The sequence below is a fragment of the Dasypus novemcinctus genome, chromosome 11 (genome assembly GCF_030445035.2).
Source record: "Dasypus novemcinctus isolate mDasNov1 chromosome 11, mDasNov1.1.hap2, whole genome shotgun sequence".
Taxonomy (NCBI): Eukaryota; Metazoa; Chordata; class Mammalia; order Cingulata; family Dasypodidae; genus Dasypus; species Dasypus novemcinctus.
This window is the reverse complement of record NC_080683.1, coordinates 15,573,688-15,600,013: the sequence shown is the minus strand read 5'-3', so window position 1 is coordinate 15,600,013 and position 26,326 is coordinate 15,573,688. Positions and strand designations below refer to the sequence as shown.

Below are 26,326 nucleotides of genomic sequence, written 5' to 3'. Positions count from 1 at the left end.
TATTTGGGTCAGGAGCTTACAGATACCAGGGCATGGCATAAATTACTTCCCTCACCAAAGTCTATTTTCATGTGTAGGAGCAAGATGGCTGCCGACATCTTTGAGGGTTCAGGCTTCCTGGGCTCCTCTCCTCCTGGGGCTTGCTTCTCTTTCCTCTGAGCTTACTTCCTGGGGCTCCAGCTTAAGGCTTTGACATCAAACTCCAACATCAAAAACCCCCAGCTCTGTCCTTTGCCATGCCTTTAGTGGGTAGGGACTCAACACCCTACTGGCGCAAGAGGTTTACGTGATTACTTAATCAAGGAAACCTATGAATCTGATATAATCTAATATGCCCAGAGGATAAGACCAGTTTACAAGCATAATCCAATACTTCTTTTTGGAATTCATCAATAATATCAAACTGCTATAGTGGGTAACTAAAATATACAAATAGGCTAATAAGGACAGGGACTTTATTATACTCAGGCAGCTTTTCTATTTTTTTTTTTTCATTAAAATAAGTTTTCTGAGTTTTAGATTTTTATAGATATGCTCCTAACCCAGGAAATATAGATAAACAACAACAAAACCACACCTCTATTAATAGTCATATCTCAGTGCTTAACACAACAAAGTTTTATATCACGCTCATGGTAGATATTCAATGAACATGCTCCACACAGTAACTCAGGGAACCAAGCTGATAGTCGGCACCGTCTGGAACATGGGCCTTCCTCGGTTGCCACAGCAAGAGAATAGAGAACTTGGAACTCTTACAACTACTCTTCCCTCATATGGCCTTGAAAGGACACAGGTTACTTCCATAGGTCATGGTGTCGTTTTCCTTGTGCCCAGAATGACAGGAAAACCAGACACTGGTTAGCTCTGGTAATGTCTCCTAAATCTCCTAATCTTACTGTCAGAGATGACTAAAATCAACTCCTCCAGACTATTTTATGTGGCAACTTCACTTACATAACTGTTGCCCTTCCCAGACATACCATTTATGTTACTGGGATTATGTATCCCAATCTCTTAAGCATAGGTCTCTGTTTCACAGAACATACTTATTACGAAATATGTTCTCTAGACTGCTCAGAAACTTTGCACATAACCCATATTTTCTGGTTAAGAGCCATCACTTTCTCAGATTGCCTTACTTCCTTTCACTTTCATCAGCAATCCTGGTGTTTAGTTTTCATTAAGGACCAATTTCTTCCTCAAAGAAATCACATATTTTAAATCTCTGTATTTAAAACACACTATACAACCAAAAGAAAACAATAGTACTGAATTGAGAAATAAATAATGGACATTTGGTCGGGGTCATTTATTAGCTGGGTCATTCATTCTTTCACTGTTGCTTCCCAAATTCATGTTTCTAATAAAATTCATCTAAAAATTTTTTTTGGATTTTAATTCAATGGATTATGTGAGAATTCAGGCATAAAATTTCAGATATACTAAATATGGAAAACAAAATTGTTGAAATATTTTAAAAGTATAGGAAAACAGGTTAATAACTTTGGCACAGTAAAGGCTTCCTTAAGCCACGAAACCCAAAAGTCAGACACTGGAAATTCAAATGCCTATAGGCAGTTAATGTTACCGAGGGAAGCAGCTTAGTGTTAAGAAAAATCAACTACTAAAAATCTTAAACTTTATTTTTACTAAGCTACGGTGTAAGCATATGCCATAATACAAACGTGAAATTGGATATATTTTAGATTTTAAATAGAAACAAATTAGAAAATTAGAATTTTTTAATAACCAAATTTTTCTTTGTTCTTTTAGAATCAGAAATCTGATTTTTAAAGCCAATTTCAGATTTTGTTTTTCTAGTTAATGGACGGAAAATGTTTAGGCCATTGTTTCATCGCAGAGAGTTTGGTTAGGGTAAACACTTTCTTGTATGTTTTGATCAATGCATTTATTCTTTTGTGTGTTGTCCTTTCTTCACTTTTGTACTTAGGATGCAAGGCCTGAGGCTTCCAGGCTACCAGGGAAATTCTAGTTAGAGACTAGGCTCTGAATTGCTCACAAAAAGCTCTCCAGGCCTCCTGTCTTGATTTGGGCCCCTGGTGGTGAGTGACCTTTCACCTTGACCACGGATGCTCTGATTGACAGGGACAGAGAGCGTCTTTTGGGTTTGAGTCTCGCCAACCCGCCCTCGCTGCCGGTTCTTTATTATCCTCAGTTTCAAATTCTAGAAATCAGGAATACAGGAAAGTAGGCCAGTGTTTGCCGTCCTGCTTCTGTGGGGGACAGGACTTTGGCTGGCGCTACTGCGGTGGTGTATAACCCCCAAACTAGCTAACGTTTTGGGGTTGTTTTTGCACCGTTCGTTCATATGCATTTATTGGCCTCACATGAATGATCCGGGCTGGGAACAGGAAAGGGAGGAAGATGCACCCGCCGCCTCGAAGCCCACCGGGTCTCGAGACCTCGAGCATCCCAGGAAATCCAGTTCCTCTCCCGCTAATCCTTTCTCTTCCGCCCGGGTCCGCCCTGAGCCGAGGCCCTCGGAGTCACGTGGTGGTCGAGGGAGGGGAAGTGGGCGGTTCGGCAGCCGCCATCTTGGCGGCTTGGAGGCGGAGCGTGCGGAGCGCAGGTCGCGCGCTTCGCTTCCCTGTCCCTTCGTTCAGCCTCGCGCCACCTCCCGCGCTCCTCCCCTCCTGTCCTGGCTCTTGCGGCCGCGCTGTGACTGGAGGAGCCGTGAGCCCCGAAGGCGCGGGGGGTGTGTCGGGCGCGTGCTCGCGCCTTCAAACCGCCGGCCGCGGCCGCGAGGCCGCGCTCGGCTAGGCCCCTGGGGCGGCGCGGGCCGGAGGGGAGGGGGTTGCTCCGGCTGCGGGGGCGGCGCGCGGCGGCTGTGGTGGCGGCGGCGGCTGCAGCTGCGGCGGCGCGCTCGGGGCCGGCGTCCAGGGCGCCGCCGGGTCAGAGCTGCCGCCGTGGCCGCTGCTGCCGGAGCCATGTACCGCAGCGGCACCCGCTCCTCGGTCTCTTCGCACCGGCCTAAAGACAGCGGCGGGGGCGGCCCGCGCACCGGCCGCAGCTCCGGCTCCTCCTCTGGCCCGGCTGGCCGCGCCTCGCCGCCCTCCTCCGGCTCCTCCTCTTCGCGAACCCCGGCTCGCCGGCCCCGCTCGCCCTCAGGGCACCGCGGCCGCCGGGCCTCGCCGTCCCCGCCGCGGGGTCGCCGAGGCTCCCCGTCCCCGCCCCGCGGCCGCCGGGCCTCCCCGTCGCCGCCGCGGGCGCGTCGCGGATCCCCGTCGCCGCCGCGGGGCCGACGACTCTTCCCGCCCGGCCAGGCCAGCTTCCGAGGCAGCAGCCGCGGGGAGTCCCGCGCTGACTTCGCTCGGGACGGCCGCGGAGACCATCCAGGCGACAGCGGCAGCCGGGTAATCCTGTCCCTTGCCCGGGACCGCCTCTGTGCCCCGGCGCCTTCACCCGAGTTCCCGCTTCTAGAAACGCATGCAGTCGCGGCGCGCCGAGGCCTTCAGGCCAGGATACCAAAACCGTGCACCCTCCCTCATCCCCCGGGGTTCCCTCCGCGACGCCGGAGCCGCGAGGCTCCCCTGCTGCCCCGGCAGCTTCATTTACACAATAACGGACGCGGGACCTGCCCGGGCGCCCCGTCGGGAGTGAGTGCTCCATTTCCTAGAATAGGCAGTTTCTTTCACTGTCGTGAGGCGTGGAAAAGTTTGCCAGGTGATGGGGGGATTTCGTCCAAATCGTGTGTCTGGTACTTTTTGGATAGTTGATGTTTCCCCAGAGTTGTGTGGTTTTGGATCCCCTTAGGCCCAAGCTGTGCCCTCCGACTTAGAAAAGAAGCTGAATGTCCATCTTTGTGGCGAGTTAGAGTTGCTTGAACCGTGCTGGAGTAGCCATCTAGAGTGTAAAACGTTAGCTCTCTGCTTCTGCGAAAGGAAGTGTGCAGAACCACAGTCATTGTAATCGCTCTTATCTATTGAGTTATGTATGTCATGAGTTATGCTTAGCCCTTAACTTAGCACATTCGCTTTTAATCCTCACAACTCCGTGAGGTGAAGCAGTTAATTTTATTCTTTATTGTACATTGAGGGAATCCAGAGAGGTATAATAACTTGACCAAGTTCACAGAGCCAAGAAGTGATAGAGCTGTGATTCAACTCGGAACCGTTATATTTTGCTGCTAGAGGGACAGACAGAGCATGAGATTAAGAAATTTAGGTTAGACATAACATTGACTTCTCACCATAATCCTCCACTATTAAGAGTCTCTGGGCAGAGTCTGGCGTTTTGGAGTTTGTTTTTCTTATCAGTTAACCAGTCTTTATTTTTTTAAACCCAGTGACAAAGTTTCTGTTTTCTTGAATGTCTCTCTAATATGTACGCATGTGTTCTGGATACTTAGGTCATGGATGAATTGGCTTGTCCCTGTGTTTAGATTTTCAAAGCTGAATAGTGTCAGTCTGACCATCAGTCACTGCTGAGGAAGAAAAGAAAACAGAACACTTGTTTCCCCAACCTCTCCCTCCTCCAATGCACGGTTTATTTGCTCCAGTCTTCTCTGTCTCAGAAAGTGGCATCATCCACTGCTCAAGTCAGAAACAGTCATCTTTGTTACCCTTCTCATGTCTGGTCAGCTTCCCTTTCAGCTTTACCTCCAAAATATATCCCCAAAATGGTCCTCCTCCTGCTTCTACTCTGGTATAATCCCTTGTACCTCTTGCCTGGATTATTGCATCAAACTCCTTTATACTCCACTCTTACTACCATCCATTATTCTGTACACAACAGTGAAAATATTATTTTAAAACCATTGTATGCGTTTAGCAAATGGTTACTGCGCACCTACCATATACTAGCCAGTGTTCTGGGCCTGCTGGAGATACAACTGTGAACAAACCAAACGAACACTCCTGGCTTCATAGAGTTTATATCTAAGAACAGAGGAGTCAGGTAATAAGTAATATAGAGAACTGAAGTGTTACGGTATGTTCAATGTGATTAAGTGCTAAGAAAAAAATCAAGCGAAGAAAGGAGTTAGAGTTTTTGATATGGGGGCCAGGGAAGACCTCCTGGGAAGGTCATTTTTGAGTAAAGACCTGAAGGTGAGAATGTGAGCCATGTGTCCATCTAGAATATAGTCATATCACTTCTCTATCCTGCTTAAAACTCTTCTGTGAATTCTTATATCACGTAAGAATAAAGTCCAGATTTCTTAGCCATGGCCTCTGCCTGTCTTCTCTTCTATTGCTTTGCTGCATCCATACTGACCTTTCTTTAACTCAAAACACACCAAACTCATTACCAAAGATGTGCTTCCCTTTGCCTGAAACATTCTTCCACCTTTCTTTGCAAGGCTGGCATCTCATCATTCAGGCCTCAGGAATGATATTACTTCAGAAAAGTCTGATCATCTGAAATAGCTCCTTTTTTCCAAAGTCTTTCACATTATCATGTTTTAATGACTTTATAGCATTTATCACTATCAGAAGTACTTTTTTAAAAGCCTTCACTAAAATATGTAGGTTCTGAGAGCAGAGATTTTATTCACTCTTCTCTTCCTGTGTCTAGTATCAGTAAATGAAATAATGAGAGGTCACTTATTTGGAGAGTTAGAGGTGTGAACTTTCATCTCTTGAAAAATGATAATTTTAAAAAAATTATTTGTGGAGTAGTATCTTACCATAGTAATTTCTTATCTTGTTGGATCACAACTTTCTGACAGGAAGGAGAATATTTTTGGGTATAGGGTTATCTTGACTCTACTCGACTAAAATATTATCTTTTCTTTTTGTAGAGACGCTCTCCTGGTCTGCGTTCTGACTCTTCCTTGGAACAGAGCTTAAGAATTACTGTTGGCAATGACCACTTCTGTGTTGGCACACCAGAACGGCAGCGGCTTAGTGATCGGCTAGGGTCCCCAGCAGATAATCTGGAGGACATGGACAGGTAGGCTTTACCGAAAGCAGGGCACACTGTAATAGTGCTGGAAGGCAGAAATAATTGCTTCTCTCTGAGTGATGTATTTGAAAGGATGGTGCCAGCACTGAAGTTATGCCCTTTTGTCATGTATCCAGGTCAGAGTAAAAGACTGGAAGGACCCTTCTAAGGGAGTGGAGTGGAGGGAGTATAATACAGGCATACCTTGGCAGTATTCCAGTCTCAGTCCAGGCATACCTTGGCAATATTGCAGGCTAGGTTCCAGACCACTACAGTCTAGAACCTGTGGGATACACAATTTTTTGGTTTCCCAGTAGGTATAAAAGTTCTTTTTGTACTATACTGTAGTCTTAGTGTGTGAGAGAATTATGACTAAAAAGAAATACAGTGTACCTATCTAAATTAACATGTGCACAGAGACACCAGGAGCACATGCTGTGGGGAAAAGGGCGCCAGTGGACTTGCTCATTGCAGGATTGCCACAGACCTTCAATTTGTAAAAAACACAACTTCTGTGAAGTGCAGTAAAGCAAAGCACAATAAAAAAGGTATGGCCTGTATTGATGTGAACTCTCTCCATATGAATTATGTAGAAGAAAGAACTTGAAAAGATCACCCTGGCCAAATGGGAAAAGGAAGGCTGAAGGGACATAATCAGAGTCCCTCAAATGAAAAATAGTTGGGATGGTATGAATTCTGAAGTACTAGAGTAGGAGGTTCTTTCTGCAAAGGAGGGGTTCTGTACAAAATAGGAACTCTTTTTTAATGTTGTTATTTTTCAACTGGTCCAGGCTGAAATAATAGATTCAGAAAGGGTTAAATAAATTCATGTCTAATAAAGGTCTGTATATTAAATGTATAAAGCATTAATAGCAAGAAAGTTTTTAAAAATACTTAAGTTCAGTTATCACTTTACAACTATTGCATACTGAGGGAAGGGCACACACACTCCACAGAGTATTAAATGTAGACCTCACATACTAGGAATTTACTTAGTGCAAGATGTAAATAATCACATTAGATATGTTTCTCTTTCACCTCACTAAAGTTAAAAAATGAGGATGGGAGTATAGGAGAGCACTCTTTCTGGGAGCTGAGACTATGTCTGTTATGTTCTCTGCTCAGCACATTGGGAGTTTTCACGAATGACAGCAGCAGCAATAAATCCATGTAATATCCTTTCAAACTGAGACTGTCCATGCAGTGGTGCACAGATCATAGACAGGCAGAAATGGGACAGCTGAGCAGGGAATCTGCTCTTGGGTAATATATACTTCAAAGCTCCAGTAGCTGTGGATGCATTGAAACAAGGTAAAACAGTCTTATGCCATGTAATACTGAAGATTCTGAAGATAGGACTTTAAGGTAGGTAACAATATCACTTATTTGAGGCAACAGCCATTGCCCTTCCAGCTGCTTCTATCTGGGCAGATAGTACATGGTATGATTCTCTTCTTTCCTTGCTGAGATTTTGAGGTAACTTCAGCATTTCCTCTTAGAAGACCTAGGGTGTCCTCTCCTGTTTACATAAGCTTTGTTAGGCATGTGTGCTTTATATAGCCAATTGTGGTTTTAAGTTATAAAAATTAAAATTTTTCTCTTTGGGAGCTTGGGACACTGAGACTTTCCCAGGATTGTGTGTTTCAAAAAGAAGTCTACTTTAGAGAAAATGAAGTTTAAATTTCAAAAAAGAGGTACAAGGCCATTCTTTTAAACTATTTGCCCCATGCACATCTGTGTTCCTTTCCTCTGGTTCAGTGTGATTTATGTGGATAATTACTCTCCCCTAAAATCAGGCCACAAGACCTATGGCATACTCAGGATGTCTTCTGACAGTGAGTTCAGTCTTCAGCTAATGAAACTAGCCATTGCCATCCTTTGTATATAGAGTTTTTTAAAACCCCTCCCCACTTCCCAAGACCCTGGTATTCTTTCTCTTCCCTTAATCAGTTAGATTGCATATCAAGTTCGTGTTAAAACTAAGCTCCCAGGTTGTATCTGTGTACAACTTATTCTGGAAAGGGGACATGAACGTGTCGTGTGAAAAAGTCTGTGACACTTGTCTTTCAAAAAATGTAGTGATTTGAGGCTTTCAAAGTACTGTGAGCATTCATGGAATTCTTATCTCTTAACTCCTCCCCTGCCCCTAATGTGGGTTGAAGCCAGTAGGATTAGGAGGGGAAAAAACAAACAAAAACAGAAGGAAGCAGTATCCTTGGGGCTCCTTTGGGGGATCAGCAGAGGAAGAGAATGGAAAGTTTGGGCTCTGAAGGACTTGTTTTCTATTTTTAACCGTAGACATTTTTTTAACAGCTTTATCAAGCTTTAATTCACATACCATACAGTAAACCCATTTAAAGTATACAATTCACTGACTTTAAGTATATTCACAGAATTGTGCATCCACTACCACAATCAATTTTAGAACCTTTTCATTACCCTATAAAGAAACCCTGTATTCCAAAGCTGTATTAGTCAGCCAAAGAGGTGCTGATAAAAATACCAGAAGCCTGCTGGCTTTTATAAAGGGTATTTATTTGGGGGTAGGAGCTCACGGATACCAGGCCATAAATCAAAAGTTACTTCCCTCAACAGAGTCTATTTCCACATGTTGGAGCAAGATGGCTGGCAACATCCGCCAGGGTTCAGGCTTCCTGGGTTCCTCTCTTCCCAGGTCTTGCTTCTTTCTGGGCTCAGGTCTTCTTTTTTCTCCACAAGGTCAGCTGTAGGCTATGAGGCTCTTGAGGCTTTACCTCTTTCTCCACAAGGTCAACTGCTGACTATTGGGTGAATGGCTCTGTCTCTCTCCCCAGGGTTTCTGCTGTGTCTAAGGAGCTGTTTTTATTCTTCTATTGGTTCAGGTCATCTCTTCCCAGACCTTGCTTCTTTTTCCTCTGTGTGCTTACTTAACCGGGGTCCAGCTCAAGACTCCAGCATCAGACTCCAAATCAAAATTCCAACAACAAAATCTCTAGCATCAAAAAGTTTCAATTCTGTCCTGTGCCATGTCTTTTTATCTGTGAGTCCCTACTAACCAAGGGGTGGGGACTCAGTGCTCTACTGACATGGCCCAGTCAAAGCCCTAATGATAATTTAATCATGCCCAGGAACAGACCAGTTTACAAATGTATCTCAATATCTTTTTTTTGGAATTCATAACTATATCAAACTGCTACAGCAGCCATCACACCCCCCAGCTTACCTAAACTTCCATCTATCCCCAGACCTTGGCAGCTACTAATATACTTTCTGTCTCTATAGATTTGTCTATTCTGGACATTTCATATAAATGAAATAATACAGTATGTGGTCCTTTGAACTGACTTAGCATGATGTTATCACAGTTTGCTCATGTTGCATCTATTAGTACTTAATTCCTTTTTGTTGCCAATAATAATTCATCGTATGGCTATACCACATTTTGCTTATCTATTCATCACTGATGTACATTTGTTTGTTCCCCCACACACACACACTTTTGGCTATTATGAGTGATGCTACTATGACCATTTGTATACAAGTTTTTGTATGGACTTATATACATTTTTTAACTTACTTTAATGGAAATTGTTAAACACAAAAATGTAGAGAGAATAGTACAATGAGCCTCCATGTATTCATCACTCATTCAGCAATCAGTTTTTTGTTTTTGTGTTTTTTAGGAAGTACCAGGGGAATGAACCCAGGACCTCTTACATGGAAAGCAGGCACTCAGCTATTGAGCTACATCTGCCCCCCAACGAGAGTTGGTTTTCTCATTTGTGTTTTGCTTGTTTTTAGGAAGTACTGGGATCGAACGCAGAACCTCCTACAAGATAAGCAGGCTCTCAACCACTTGAGCTGTTCCCACTCCCCAACAATCAGTTATTAAATAGAATTTATTTTAGAAAATAATTGGACTTAACCAGGCCTTTCAGAGAGTGTCTTTTACTATACTATTCCTAGCTATAGGAGATAGGGGCTCTTTTTAGCCTCTCTTTTAGCCTTTGGGAGTTTTGGGGAAGGAGGACATGAACTCCTAATAATCCACCTGATTTCACCTGTATTTCCATGATGGATCAGTTTTTTAACTGTTTCTTCATCTTCCTTCACTGTTCTTTGCCCCTTTTGCTGAAGACTGTAAGTGTACACTGAGATTTTCTGAGAGCCATCTCATTATTCCTAGCTTCTTGATATTTAGTGTTAGATTAATCTTGGGCTAGTATGCCATTTGGTGGTGATGTACTAGCTAGGGAGTTAAACATGGGAGCATGGGTGAACTTATCTAAACCTCCAGACCCTGTGGTTTTTTTCCCTTACACTAATATGATTAGAGACTTTTTGTATGGTGGATTGTGTTTTAGCAGTGGAGTGATTCAATTCATGGACATTTCTTCATGGATATGGGTGTAGAAAGCTGTCCACAGCCAACAGACCTACAGAGTCTAACTTTTTGCTCCAGTTACATTTGATTTCAGAGATCATCCTGGGTTCATTCCCATCCCATACTATTTCATATTAGATTAAGACCTCAAAATTCCCCCAAATTCTTCGGGAGGAGATGGGCGATAGGAACCTGAATTTCTATCCTGTAGGTGTCACTTTTGTACAAGAGGTGATAAAGTTCATCCTTGATTGCCTTTCACAGAGTTGCTTATAGCTGTTACCCAGGTCTAAAACTTTGAACAAAGGTAGGGCTGGTGAATAAGAAAAGGCAGCCTTTTTGTTTTTAAAGGAGGTAACAGGAATTGAACTCGGAACTTCTGCATGTGAAGTATGTGTTCAACCACTGAGCTATACGTGCTCCAAAGCAACTTTTTGATGTTCTGTTAACTCTGAGTCCCAGAAATTGGAAAGCAACTATAAGAAAAAATGCAGGGAAGTCTTTTCCAGAAACTCACACACACAAAATGAAGTAACTATTAAAAACTAAAGAACACCAATAATTACTACCCTCTGGATAACTGTCACTCTGGAATGTGAGTGACATATAAGCACTTTAATTTTTCATTCAGCTACTTACATATTACATGCTTAAAATGCTAAAGGATCTTTATGTATGATTTAAATCAGAAACTTCCTTTTTGGGGCCATAGAAACTCTGCAGCCATAATGCCCAAAAAGATTAGAACTATTGTGTGTGGTTTAGAGCTCTGAGCTGAGACAGCAGGTACTCCTCCACCCTGCATTTCTGCCTCCATGCCTGAAAGGTCTAAAACTTTATTTCTGTGAATATCAGTTGAATGAATTTCTTTGAAATAAAAATATATCATGAGTCAAACCATCACTTATTCTTTCCTGGGTCTAAGATTAGCAGAGTGCTTGTGGACAAGGCAGTGCAGGAAAAAGAGTGACAAAACAGGCTGAAGGAGTTTTGTGGTTTTTAATATGTGAGCCAGCAAGTCAAAGCATTCTAAAAGAATACTTTTAGAGAACATTCTAAACTTCTAAACAAAGAACCTTTTGAAACTTCCGAGAAAATCAGGCCACTCAGATATATCAGTAGGTTAAAAAAAATGTTCTCCACATGAGATCCCTTTTTTCCATATGAATATTACATAGAACTTCAATATAAAAACAGATAAAGTTTGTATAATATAGAAACAGATAAAGTTGGGGTTAGTATGATTTAAATGGAGTGCAAGGTCCAGAGCCTAGCCTGCTCTGCTTTCCCACAATCTCCTTCCCTGGGATAGTTCTTGAGCACACAGAATCTCCGTGGAACATAGTCTGAAAGCCATTGATCTAGACTAAACTTTAAAGTACTTATGGTGATCTTCTTAAAATGCAGATTCTAATTTAGTAAGTCTGGAGTGGGGTCTGAGAATCTGCATTTCTAAAAAGTTCCCAGGTAACAGTGATTGATCATGCTGGTCCGGGCCACAGTTTAGTAGTAGCAAGGAACTAGAATTTAGCTGGTGTAGAATTGTGTAGCCTGGAGCTGTTTGTATTCTGTAATTGGTGTTTTCACATCTCCCAAATCCTAGCATATGATAATCTTCATCCCCAAAGTCCAGTAGGCAAAATTGGTCTTATAGCTCTGTCCAGTTATATTGGTAGCATCTCCTGTTGGTTAGAAACTGATGCTGTTTGTGTCCCTGGGGAAAGGGAGAGGAAATATTTCAAGTATCTATACACAGATTTGTTCATGGACTTTGTGATTATTGTCTTGTCCTAAGCACTCAATAGACCATTTGCCAAATGTGAATCCTTTTGCCCTGCCTGGTCTTTCTTGTTCCAAGTCCATTATGTTCAGTGATGCTTGTCTCTTTCCTCAGGGATGACCTAACTGATGATTCTGTCTTCACTCGAAGCTCCCAGTGCTCTCAAGGTCTTGAAAGATATATTTCGCGGGAGGAGGGGCCTCTCAGTCCCTTCTTGGGACAACTTGATGAGGACTACCGAGCAAGAGAAACTTTCCTGCGTCGATCCGATTATAGTCCCCATATCAGTTGTCGTGATGAGTTGTTGCGTGGCACAGAACGGATTAGAGACAAACTTAAAGCTTCCTACTCTATACGATCTGAGGAGAGAAATCGAGAGGCCAAACGTCCCCGTTATGATGACACAGAGAAGATACATAGCATGGCAGGGGATCACCCAAGTTTTACATCAGGGACCCGCAACTATCGACAGCGTAGACGAAGCCCCAGCCCTAGGTTTCTAGATCCCGAATTTCGAGAGCTGGACCTTGCCAGGCGAAAGCGAGAGGAAGAGGAGGAACGAAGTAGGAGCTTGAGTCAGGAGCTGGTGGGAGTGGATAGTGGTGGCACTAGCTGTCCAATCCCTGGATTGTCCGGTGTTCTCACAGCATCGGAGCCAGGATATTCTTTGCATCGACCTGAGGAAGTTTCTGTGATGCCCAAGAAGTCCATTCTGAAGAAGCGAATTGAGGTGGACATGGAGCCTTCCATGCAGGTCTCCGCTACATTTATTCTTGGATTTCTTGCTAGTCCCTCTGATACCTTAAAGCCTGGTTACTTTCCTAAAGGTTTATTTGTAATATATGCTGAACTAGCCTTGCCATGCCTATGAGCTGCATCTTTCAGAACTCTCCGAAAGAAGCTGCAGTCCTTATAGTGCATCAGTAGAGGGCTTCTATTGCCATGAACTAGGCTTCCTAAACATTTTGGAGAGTGCCTAATTTTTTGCCCCTAACCTGGATAACTGTATATAGAATCTTTGAACATGGGCTTATTGGAAATAAAATTTTGCGGGCATGGGGAGGAGATGATCTGAATTTCCTCATCTCTTTATGGAGAAGAAGGCATGTTGAGTTGTAATACGTTAGATCAGAAATCAGGTGATTATGATTCTGGACCACCTCTACCACCAACCAACTTGGTCAAGTGTGATTTTTTTTTTTTTTTTAGATAAATCACTTCACCATTCTGGGCTTTGGTATTTTTTTCTTCACCTATGAAAATGTTATTGGACAAGCATACTAGTTTTCAGCTGTCCTTTTAGGAGCTAAAGGCTTATATAGAAGTACCTAAAGGCACTTGAAACTAGGCCAAACAGCCCTAGGATTCCAGAGTTTCTATCCCCACTTCAACCATAGCACTCCACTTTTTTATGTTTTCTCTATTGGAGATCCATAGAAAGGAAAACCAGTAAGCTAGAGGATCCCTAAAGTCCTTTTCATTTCACATTTCTTGATTAGGACTGTAACACATGGGCAAAGGTGAGGATTCAGTCTAGTCTGGCTCATTTCCTATTTTGACTTGCTACAGCAGAGATGACCGAGAGATGCGAACTAATATCTTGAACCTGGTTAAGGATTACTCTCCCTCCCTTTCATCCATACTTTTCCCTATTAATTCAGGAAGAACAAAACTATCTCAATTACTGGTTTTCAGAGATTTGCACAGTAGCTAAATTAGTTGTATTTTTCTTTGCAGCTTGAGAGTTTTTCCAGCAGTACCAGCTCCAGCCAGGATCACCCTCTTTACTCTGGAACCTCATCTCTTCCACTAAGTGGTGCTATAGCTGCTTTTGCCTCAGAAATTGAGAGCAACAAGGAGACTATGGTAGAAACTACCCTGAAGGAATCTCACGATAACCTCTACCAATGGGGCCCCCTTCCTGGGATACCCAAAAAAAGTCCTCTCAGAGAAAAGTTTGGAAGTTTTCTGTGCCATAAGGAGAAATTGGATACAAAGGCTGAGGGACCTGAGCGACACACAGATTTCTTGCTGCCCCATGAGAGGGCTAGCCAGGATGGCAGTGGTTTTTCCCGTATTCTGAGCATGTTGGCAGATTCTACCAGTACACAGGAAAAAAGGAGACGTAGTTTCCCTGACATTGAGGATGAGGAGAAATTTCTCTATGGGGATGAAGAAGAGGATTTAAAGGCAGAATCCCCACCAAAGCCTCTTGGGGGCTCTGAGAATGATGTTATGAGGCAGAAGGCAAGCTCGCTGCCCTCTTCAGCTCCAGCTGTAAAGCTAGAATCACTAGAAGAGACCAATCCAGAATATACAAAGATTCATGACTTGCTCAAGACTATAGGGCTGGATATTGGGGTAGCAGAAATTAGTAAACTGGCTGCTCGTACCCAGGAACGACTTCATGGCAAGAAGCCATCATCACGGTCCTCAACTGACCGCCGTTCTTCAGTTGATCGACACTTTTCAGTTGACCACCGTTCCTCGGTTGACCGCCATTTCTCATCTGATCGGCGCTCCTCGGATCCCCACAGACTGGAGAGCCGGGAGGCACATCATATCAATACTCATTCCTCAGAGATGCCCCACCCACACCCAACCTCTCCTGTGGATTCTTACCTGCTCACGAAAAACAGCCCCCCATTTTTGAAGTCTGATCGTCCAGTGGGTCAGATTTCAGGACCAAAGGTGGTTGGCAGTGGGTTTCAGTCACCTGTCGCAGTCAGGTGCATGTTGCCATCAGCCCCATCTGCCCCACTTAGACTTCCACACCCTGCTTCTTTATCTCAGTTTCATATGTCAAGGACCACTCAGTTTGCTGCTGCTCGGATACCTCCAAACTACCAGGGACCTGCCATTCCCCCTGCCTCCTTTGATGCCTATAGGCACTACATGGCTTATGCAGCGTCAAGGTGGCCCATGTACCCCACCTCTCAACCATCAAACCATCCTCTGCCTGAACCACACAGGGTGATGCCAGTTACCAAACAAGCTACTCGTAGCCGTCCAAATCTACGTGTGATCCCCACTGTGACTCCTGATGATCCCAAGCAGGAGGAGTCAGTGCTAGGCTCAATTCCTGCTGTCCAAGTGCCTGTTCAAGTGTCCTCCATCCCATCGCTTGTAAGGTATAATCCAGAGAAGATTTCTGATGAGAAGAACCGTGCTTCCCAGAAGCAGAAGGTGAGTATTAGCTTTGGGTATCGTGTAACTGAGTTCTATTTTAACATAAGTTTCTTTTTCTTCTGGAAGGGACTGAACGTTTCTCAGGTCCTTTCATTTTAAGTCTTTCAGAAGTTGTCATTGCCCTAAGTAGATGTATACAGCCCCTCTAATTTCCTCTCATGATTCCTCACAAAACAAAACTAGTGTTGGCCGTAGGTCCCACAGCGATTGCCAGACTTTTCCTGAAAAGAATTCATTTCTTTATCCAAATTAATGGACTTAGAACACACTGTGGGTAGGAGCTGGTAGCCTTGAAATCTTCAATATGACTTCAGGGTGTGAGGAACCAAAATTGGGTTGGGTAAAAGAGAATCAGTAAAATTTTGTTTCATATCAATGACTTCTGGATCCTTCCCCAATAATGATTGTGGAGATTAAAAGCTAATAATGGTTTGCTGCTTGCTAATTAGAACAAACTAAGATTTGCTTTTTCTTGTTTATATCTTAGAGTACAGAAATAACAATAACTTTTTTCCCTTGAAAGCTACGTTTTAATTTTTATTTCATTTGAGTTACCTTAAATTTAGAGTTCACCGGAGGTTCTGAGGGGGAGGGAGAAGGTAAAAGAGGTGTAATATGGGAGGCATTTTGGGGATATTGGAATTTTCCTGAATGACGTTGCAGTGATGGATACAGGCTATGATATATTTTGTCATAAGTTACAAAATTGTGTGGGACAGAGTGTTAACTATAATGTAAACCATAATCCACACTTAGTGACAACGCTCCTTTATATGTTCATCAATTGTATCAAATGTTAATGTGGGAAAGTGTGGGAAGGGTAGGGAGTGGGGCAGATGGGAATCTCCTGTATTTATTACGTAACATTTATATAATCTAAAGTTTTTTTTTTATTTTAAAAAGTATTTTAAAAATTTTAAAAACTTAAATTTAGGCATCCACATTTGTTTTGTGACTGTCATATTGGATAATGCATATTTAGTTCATGAGTCTGCGGGTCGGCAATTTAGACGAGGCTCAGATGGGCAGTTGTAGTCTCAACTGTGCTTCCCCAGTACATACGTTGTAAGATGAAAGTTGGCTGGGCAGGGATTCTTCTGTGGGATTGGATGGATGTTCTCTGGGTGCACTGTTTCTACTCCACATTGTCTTTCATCCTCCAGCTCAGGTTTGTTTACATGGTGGTAGAAGGTGTTCCAGGAAAGTTGGCAGAAGCATGTAAAATCTCTTGAGGCCTGGGCGCAAAATTGACACACTGTCATTTCTGCCAGGTTCTTTTGTTTGTTTGATTGATTTTTCTTTTTCTGCCAGGTTGTTTTTAACAAAGTAAGTTGAGGTCAGTCCAGATTCTAGGGGTTGGGAAATAGATACCAACTCTTCATGGGAGAAACTTCAAGAAGGATACATAGAGGAAATAATTGTGACCATTATTGCAAATATTCTACCACAGATCAATATTTTGTATCACATGCCTTCAATGTTGATGAGTAATAGAGTATATCTGTTTTAAGATATAAATATATATATAATACATATGCAGTTTATATACACATGACCAAAAGGAAGTATATATAAAGTGTTAAGTGAATTTCTGATTACAGATATCAAAGGCTGCCAACTATAATTTTTCCTGTGGTTTCAGGATTTTAGCAGAGGCCCCAAAGCCTGAGATCAGTAGCTTCAAGATGAGAGATTGCGAAGCGGTTGTGGCTCAACTGATAGCGTGTACGCCTACCACGTGGAGGGTCCAGGATTTGATACCTCCTGACCTATGTGTTGGGCTGGCCCATGTGCAGTGCTGCCATGCACAAGGAGTGCCGTGCCATGCAGGGTGTCCCCCACGTAGGGATATGCCCTGCAAGGAGAGCTGCCCCATGTGAAAAAAGCGTAGCCCACCTAGAAGTGGCACCGCACACACAGACAGCTGATGCAGCAAGATGACACAATAAAAAAGCAACACAGTTTCCCAGTGCCACATGACTAGAATGCAAGCAGACACAGAAGAACACACAGCAAATGGACAGAGAGAGCAGACAAGGGGGCGGGGGGAGAGGGGAGAGAAAGAAATTAAATCTTAAAAAAAAAAAAAGATGAGAGATAGGAGATTGTGAAACTGATTTTTAATCTCTAAGCTCACTTTGCATAAGAAGCCAGAGGATTTATCAAAGAGGTTTGAGGATATTGGAGATTGAAAGTTTATTGAGAGGGAAGGGTATTATAATATTTTGCTGTTCCCTTCCCTTCGTCTTAAACCAAATAAGTAAAGCTTTAAGAGACTCTAACATAATATTTTTATGACACTTTAAGAAAAAAGGTTTTATACTGCTTTATGGTCCATTGGGTTGTCAGGCTATGGGAAAGGATCAGTAACTGCAGTAAATATATATTAAAGATGTTTTGGGGAAGCAGACTTGGCCCAATGGATAGGGCGTTCGCCTACCACATAGGAGGTCCATGGTTCAAACCCCGGGCCTCCTTGACCCACATGGAGCTGGCCCATTTGTAGTGCTGATACGTGTAAGGAGTGCCGTGCCACGCAGGGGTGTCCCCCGCATAGGGGAGCCCCATGTGCAAGGAGCGTGCCCCGTAAGGAGAGCTGCCTAGCGTGAAAGAAAGTGCAGCCTGCCCAGGAATGGTGCCGCACACACGGAGAGCTGACACAGCAAGATGACGCAACAAAAAGAAACACTGATTCCTGGTACTGCTGATAAGGATAGAAGCAGTCACAGAAGAACACACAGCGAATGGACACAAGAGAGCAGACAACTGGGGGCGGGGGGGAGGGGAGAGAAATAAACAAGAAAATAAATCTTTAGAAAAAGGAAAAAGATGTTTTGGGGAAGCAGATATGGCTCAAGTGATAGAGCTTTTGCCTACCATATGGGAAGACCTGGGTTCGATCCCTGGGGCCTCCTGGTGAAAAAGAAGAAGAGAAAGCATGCCTGCACGGCAAATTAGTTCCTGTGTGAGTGCCCACCTGGTGAGCTGCAGCAAGTGAGTCACGCAGCAAGATGATAATGCATCAAAAGAGAGACAAAGGGAGAGTCAAGGTGAAGCGCAGCAGAAATCAGGAACTGAGGTGGCACAATTGACAGGGAACCTCTCCCCGTCACAGGTCCCCAGGATCAAATCTTGGTGAATCCTAGGGGAGAGAAAATGAGAAGAGACGACAACACAGACAACAAAAACAGCCAGGCAGAATGAGGGGGAGGGGAGAAAATAAATCTGAAAAATTGTTTTGGAGCAGAAGATAAAATTTTTGTAGGGATGGGGAAAACAGAATAGAAAAGAATTTGGAATGTAAAAATTAATACATATTGTTAATTTTTTTTAAAAAAGATTTATTTTTAATTTCTCTCCCCTTCTTCCCGCCCCCCCCCAGTTGTCTGGGCTCTGTGTCCATTCACTGTGTGTTCTTCTGTGACCCCTTTTTCCTTATCAGCAGGACCGGGAATCTGTGTTTCTTTTTGTTGCATCATCTTGCTGTGTCAGCTCTCCGTGTGTGCGGCACCATTCCTGGGCAGGCTGCACTTTTTGTCGCGCTGGGCGGCTCTCCTTATGGGACACACTCCTCATGCGTGGGGCTCCCCTACGCGGGGGACACCCCTGCGTGGCAGGGCACTCCTTGCGTGCATCAGTACTGTGCATGGGCCAACTCCACACAGGTCAAGGAGGCCCAGAGTTTGACCTCAGACCTCCCAAGTGGTAGGCGGATGCTCTCTCCATTGGGCCAAGTCCACTTCCCATATTGTTAATTTTTAAGGTCCTTAATAGCTAATAATACACTTTGTTTAGGAACATAAAAATGTAGGATGTATAATTTTGCTCATGAAATAATCAAGACCTGAGGAGAAAAGAAAAGGAAAAATTGGAGAGCTAGTCTTTTTTTTTCCAGTTTAAAAAAAAAATTTTTTTTTTTTTTAGTTAATCCTTGGGAAGGAAAAAAAACCCCAAAAACCTTCCTCTTAATTTTCCATTGTTCTTGAGTACCCTGAACTTCACTCTTTAGTTCTAGTGAAGTCTTGGGAAGGAGGAAGGTCAGTTCAATCAGGATAAAACTTAAAACTTCACAGGTACCCTTTGGATCCTGAGCTCTTTTCCTTAGTACTCTGCTTTAGAGTCTAGCACTTAGGTCAGGGCTGATAGACACAGATAATTCACCCTATCCCGTTTAGGCAAGCCATATTTGGTTTTCTATTAGGTGAAAGTTGAAAAGATAGTAAGTTTTAGAGCAGATAGACCACATTTTTAATCTTTTCTTACTAACTGAATGAACTTAGGTAAATTTAGCTTATTTTTCACAACTTCAGTTTTCTTACTATAAAAATAGAGGTAATGTCATAAGGGTTAAATAAGATGATATATATATGTATAATGCAACTAACAGTGCCTCACCCATAACACACATTCCCTTCTTGATGGTTCCCTTCGGGCTTTTTGTTGTTATTTCTTTTTATTTTTTATTTTATTTTTCCTGTTGGGCTTGCTATTCAATGGTTGCTGGCAGTGGCTGTAGGTTGACAGTAGTAGTATAGTGCTTCCTGTGTAAGAATAATACCCTCTGGGCAGTGTAGCTCTGGAAAGAAAGATAATTCTATTCTGAAACTTAGGTCAGAATGAAATATCACTTTGGCCCTAATACCAGCACTTCTGTGGGCAGGCATTTGGATTCTTGCATTTAGATATTATCTGGCATGGGGGCTTATTGAGGAGAGCAATAGAAAGGGAGGTTGTTGGAAACCAAAGGAATCTCTTAGCATTTTGTACTTTTCAGGTTATTGAAGAGAGGGAAAAACTAAAGAATGACCGGGAAGCCCGCCAGAAGAAGATGTACTATCTCAGGACTGAGCTAGAGCGGCTTCATAAGCAACAAGGTACTAGAAACTCCTTTGCATGACTGACTTTTTGTAGAAACTTGATAGGAGACCCAAATGAAGAGCTTTTGGGCCTCTCAAGACAGGTTCAGTGACTTGAAGCCTCATTAAAAAAAATTTTTTTTTATATAATTAGACTTACAGAAAAGTTGCCATAATAGTTCAAAGAATTCTCAGATATCCTTCTCCTGGATTATTAACAATTTACTATATTTTTACTGTCCTTATTCTCTCTCTCAAACCGTATGTGTGTGTGTATGTATGTGTGTGTAGAATTTCTTCCTGAACCATTTAAGAGTGAATTGTAGAAATGATGGTCATTTACCCCTATATACTTCACTGTATATTTCCTAATAAGGAATTTTGTTACATAATCATGTTACTTATCAAAATTAGGAAATTAGCTTGAGTACAATACTATTATCTCATTTACAGACCTTATTTATTTTCACCTCTTTTCCCAATAATATTCTTTATAGCAAAAGAAACCCAAGATTATGTGTTAATTTCTGCATTATGTCCGTGTTCTCTTAGTCTCCTTTGTAAGACTTCCTGAGTCTGTATTTCATGACATTGACATTTTTTTAAGAGAATGGATCATGTCCCTAATTTCAATTTGCTGTTTCCTTATGATTAAATTCAGGTTATACGTTTTTGGCAAGAACATCACAGAAGTGGTGGTGACTTTGTGCCAGGTGTTAATTTACCCCATTACTGGTGATGTTCCTTTTTTTTTTTTTTTTTTTTATTAGAGAAGTTGTAAGCTTACAAAATAAAAAACAATCATGTCTATTATGCAGAATTCATATACGTGGTGATGTTAATTTTGATCATTTGGGTAAGGTGATGTCTGCCATGTTTCCTTACTATATAGTTACTATTTTACCCTTTTTAATAAGTATCTTACAGGGGAGAGATTTTGAGACTATGTAAATATTCAGTTACTCCTCAAATTTCAAAGTTTTCAGCTCACTAGTTTTAGCATGCATTGATTCTTGCTTGAATCAGTTGTTATGAAGGTTGTTAAATAGTGATATTCTAATTTCTCTTTTATTTGTTGGTTTTCTACTGTGAGGGGAAGCTTTCCCTTTGCCTCATTTATCTTATTCATTTATATCAATGGAACACATGGGTTCTTCATTCAATAGATTATAATCTTTGCTATCATTTATTTTCTTATTCACATTGTCCCATAGTTGGCCAGTGGGAGCCCCTTTATATTGACTTCTGTGTTCTTTTGATATGTCCACATAATTTTTGTTTTATTAGCACTTCCTTACTTTTTGGACTAAAAGATATTCCTTGGTGTCTCGCTTTTGATCCTATCTCTTTATCTATGCTTTTAGGAATGTGAGGAGAGAATATAACAAGGCTTCTACATAGCGCAGTTTGGCAATAGTGTGGAAGAACAGAGGATGGGAGAAAATTTAGATGCTTTTGTCTGGGTTTGGACTGGTTAGGGGTGAGAAACTTAGTTATTAATCCTGTGAGGACTGATCCATGAAGACCTGCGGTTTAGGATTGGAGAGAACATTAGATGAGCTTGAGAAAAAAACTAAAATTCCGTGAAGGAATTGAAGAGTCTTAAATTAGATAAAGTCACATATGACTTTGAATGTTTTTTGATTTTTTAAAAATCTTCTGAATAATTCTATGGATTCATAATTACAGCACTTTTTCACCCTTTGAGGGGCACATATACATCAACCTGTATATACCATTTTGGGAGTTCATGGTACTTCTGAAGCCAGTCCATAGATTCTTGGCTAATAACCTTTCCACAAAAGGTAATGTAGTAAAAAAAGAAAGAGCAGCTAAAGAGACAATGACAAATACAATATGTGATCCAGAAAAGGATCTAATACGGGAGGAGAAAAGACTCAAAAAGTCATTATTGGGACATGTGGAAAAAATTGGAACAGAGACTGTAATCTTTATATCAGAGTTAAATATCTTGGACTTTATAACTGCACTTACATGGCTACATAAGCGAATATCCTTGTTCTACGTAAATGTACATGGCAGTATTATGTGTTCTGGGAGCCTAATGTGTAAAACATACCTTCAAGTGTTCAGAAAATAGAATGATGCATAGATGGAGTGATAAATATATGGAGAGAGAGAATGATATGGCAAATGTGGCAAATGTTAATATTGGTGGATTCTGGGTAACTAGGGGAATAGGGATATGTTGGAGTTCTCTGTGTGGGGTTTGTATTCTTTTTGGAACTGTCCTATAAATTTGAAAGTATTTCAAAATAAAAAGTTTAACGGGGAAAAAAAAGACGTTGGGCGGGGGGAGTCTGGTAGAATAAAGTAAGGGATAATGGAAAGATGAATTTAACATAGTAAAGGTATGGCAGGGTGGAGGGAAGGATAATATAATTATCTATCCTTTACCTCCATAGAAACTCTCCTAAACCAGCCCATATGGAAGCAGAGTTGTGCTTAATTTTAGAAAAATATTGTGGGAAAAGATTTTATAACCATAAAGTCCTAATAGATTACTACTAATGGGTGAAAATGGCTTATTATCTTAAGATATTTTCCCATTGTCACCTCCTATTGACATTTGACTATTCAGGAGAAATGCTGCGAAAGAAGCGAAGGGAGAAGGATGGCCACAAAGATCCACTCCTGGTGGAGGTGAGTCGGCTTCAGGATAACATTATGAAGGACATTGCAGAGTTACGACAAGAAGCAGAAGAGGCAGAAAAGAAGCAATCTGAACTAGACAAAGTGGCTCAGATCTTGGGAATTAACATTTTTGATAAATCCCAGAAGTCTTCAAATGACAGTAAAGAGGCTACAGAGAAGCCTGGAAGAACAGAAAAATCTAAGAGCCCAGAAAAAGTGTCATCTTCCTCAAACTCTTCTAACAAGGTAACAACTTTTCCATTTCAATTACCTTGTCTTACCTTTTATTAACACATGGTCTCTTACCAAAGCTTTTTAACTATGATTATTTTCTTAGCTTCCTTTTCCAAACTGTTCTTATTCTCTCTTAAAGCATAGATCAGATTGTGGCACTCTCCTCCAGAATTTCATCAATTCCCCATTGCCCACAAAGTAGACCTAGCATTCTTAGCATTCTGGGTCCTCTGTGATCTCATTCTAGCATTTATTTTTTAACCGACTCCTGTCTGGTTTCTAATCTTCTTACAGCTTGTATATACCATTTAGGGGTTCATGTTTAGTATCAAGGTCACCCCCAGTATTGCGAAAGCCAGTGAATACATTTCAGTCCTCATATCAACAGTATCTGACAAAAGGAATCACTGTCTTCTAAAAATGGTTTCTTCTCTTGGCTTTTATACTTCTTGTCCTTCTAGTACTCTGCTGCTGAATTAGTCCTCTTTGCTGCCTTATCTTCTTGTACCTGATCTTTAAATATTTGAGTTTCTCAGAACTCAGTCCCAGCCCAGTTCTCCAGAGTTCTCTCTTCCTAAGTGATTTCATCCAGTTCTATGTTCAAATACCATGCTGACAACTTCAGTTTTATATTCTAGCTCAAATGGTTCTTCTGAGGTCTAGCTGCCTACTCATCATTTTCACTTCATTATTTCAAAAGCACCTCAAATTTAAATTAAACTGATTGTGCTTATCCTCCCTCCACCTTTTTTCCCCGTCAGTCTTACCCTTTTCTCAATGAATGGCACAATTATCCAACAGTTTTCATTCCCAAAACCTGAATTTTGCTTCAGTGCTTCCTCTCCTTAACTGCGCCACATTCAGGCAGTTATCACATTCTACCAATTCTCTCTCCAAAGTATAACTCAATTCCATCCACCTCATCATCTTCATTGCCATCCAAGTTCAAGCCTCTCCGATTCTTGCATATATTGCTATGCTACACTCTTCATCCTTTCTCCACATTATAAACAGTGATTGTGATATTCCCTTGCCTACCTTTTCAGCCTCATTTTATGCCTCTTTCTCCCCTTGCTCACTATAATTTCATTGTTGACCTCTTAATCCTCAAATATACTATCCCCTCTAATGCCTTTGTACCCTCTTTTCCCTCTGCTTACCATACAAACCCCAGTCTTTCTTTATTCTCTTTTCTCATTAAGTAGTAGTCATCCTTCAGATCTCAACCTAGTTACTTCCCTGATTCCCTTTCCTGACTCCCCAGACAGTTAGTTGTAATTATATAATCACATATGTAATTATTTGTTTAATATCATTCCCCTCAAATAGATTTTAAGGTTCAAGGAATCAGGAGCCATATCTGTCTTATTCACCAGTATAGTCCCCAGTACATAGCTCAGTGTCTGATATGTAATAGTACTAAAGAAATATTTGAATAATGAATCTGTCTTTACCAACTCCCTCCCTCCTGTATCTTACACACTCACCACTTGAAAATGCTCACAATTTTCCAGATGTGCACTATACTGTTAACACCTCTCTCATTTCTTATTAATAATCATCCTAGTCTGGAATAATCTTTCTCTCAACTCCACTTGTTCATTAAGGCCAACTTGAAATTATATCTCCTCCCTGAAGAAGCTCCAGAATTCCATCTAGATTTAGCCAGCCCTTCTTTAGCATGCCCATAATATATTGTTTCTAAACAAGATTTTAAAAATTCTCTCTTATGTAAAAATTGTTTTTATGTTTGCCTCCTCCACTAAATGAGAACTTCTTAGAGTTGAAAAAGTGTGACTTATTTATATTTGTGTTTTGCTCAGTTAATGTTGGATGTAGGGAAGAGGATATTCTCTATTCTCTGTCAACTAGCTCTTTAATTCATGTCTTCTGGGAGAATTCTCTTTCTCAAGTAGGTAAGACTGTAGTTTTTTATACTTGGGTCATTGAGACCTAGGCCTTTGATAAGAAAGGAGCTTGAAAATTCTGGCCCTTTGTAGTTAACTTTTCACTGTTTGGGGTTCTTTTTATGCACCAACCCTGTGATAATCTGTTCTCTTGATTTTGGTGAGTCTTCACATTCTCTGAAGCTAACAGGTATGGTACAATCCACTTTTATCTCAGCACCGAGAAATATTGTATCTATAACCTCTTTCCTAACTATCCTTGGTATTTCTCCTTTCTTTGCCATCCTTCAAGCTGCATTATTGGCTTGAGGTTTTTTCTCTTTCTGTTCATTTCAGAATAGTAAATACACACATACACAATTTCATCCACCTAGAGAAAGAATCAGGCGGTATGAATACCTTGGTGTATGTGACAGTTTGAAGCTGGGTGGATCCCAGAAAATCGTGTCCTTAGAGCTAATCCATTTCTTTGGGTGTGGGACCCTTTGACTGGGTTGGATTCTGTTGGGGCCCTTTGATTGGTTTACTTTAGTGAGGTGTGACCTGGGTAGGTATTGGTCCTCTTGCTGGAGTCCTTTATAAATGGAGGACTGAAAATAGACACACAGAAGAAAGTGGCAAAGTCAGTGAAACCCCAAGAGTATGAGAGAGAGGTCCTGAAGACCAGAGAATGGAATCAGCAGATCTCAGCGGCATGGAAAGAGGCCTCTGAGAGGCTGAGGGAGAGGCCTAGAGGGAAGGGGAAAGATGAGTCACATGCCTGATTGCCCACAGCTGAGCTTGGGGAGAGACTAAGCCTGGAAGAAGGGAAGGCAGAGGCTATAGCAGAGCTGCCATTGTGCCTAACCACAGGGCAGGAGTCCAGGATCTCCAGCCGCCGACCTTCAGTAAGACCACATCTCTGATGGTGCCTTGATTTGGACATTTTCATAGACTCAGAACTGTATGCTTTTATCTTAGTAAATTCCCATTATAAAAGCCAACCCATTTCTGGTGTATTGCTCCTCGCAGCTTTTAGTAAACTAAAAGAGAAATTGGTATTAGGAAAGTGGTGCTGCTGCTATGAAAATAACAAAAATGTTGGAATGGTTTTATAAATGGGTATGGGGTAGATTGTGGAAGAATTGTGTGATGCTTTATAGAAGAGGCCTAGATTGCTTTGGAGAGACTGTTGGTAAAAATATGGATGCTAAGGTTACTTCTGATCAGGCCTTAGAAATAATGAATGTATCATTGCAGAAGGCATTCCTTTCTTTAAAGTGGCAGAGAACTTGGCCCATTTTAAGTTCTTTGAGAACTGATGTTAGATGGAAGGCAGAATTTGAAAGAGATAGGTTTGGGACATTTAGCTGAGGATATTTTCCAGACTGTGCAAAATGCAGTCTGGTTTCTTCTTGCAGCTTATAGCAAAACGAGAGGGAAAGGATAAGCTGAG

General features: G+C 41.8%; 1 protein-coding gene and 1 pseudogene across 1 annotated transcript in view; one reads left to right on the top strand and one right to left on the bottom strand.

The window, feature by feature from the left end:
• The window catches only part of LOC101420480 (ubiquitin-conjugating enzyme E2 R2 pseudogene), a 61,691-nt pseudogene extending 58,738 nt beyond the window's left edge, over positions 1-2,953 (bottom strand).
• The window catches only part of ZNF318 (zinc finger protein 318), a 34,358-nt gene continuing 10,956 nt past the window's right edge, over positions 2,925-26,326 (top strand). Inside the window, exons 1-6 of the mRNA XM_004473103.5 lie at positions 2,925-3,377; positions 5,765-5,916; positions 12,165-12,804; positions 13,788-15,236; positions 20,014-20,113; positions 22,698-22,996. Coding sequence (XP_004473160.1) covers positions 2,952-3,377; positions 5,765-5,916; positions 12,165-12,804; positions 13,788-15,236; positions 20,014-20,113; positions 22,698-22,996 — 3,066 coding nt within the window. The 5' untranslated portion in view covers positions 2,925-2,951. The remainder of the gene's footprint in view (positions 3,378-5,764; positions 5,917-12,164; positions 12,805-13,787; positions 15,237-20,013; positions 20,114-22,697; positions 22,997-26,326) is intronic.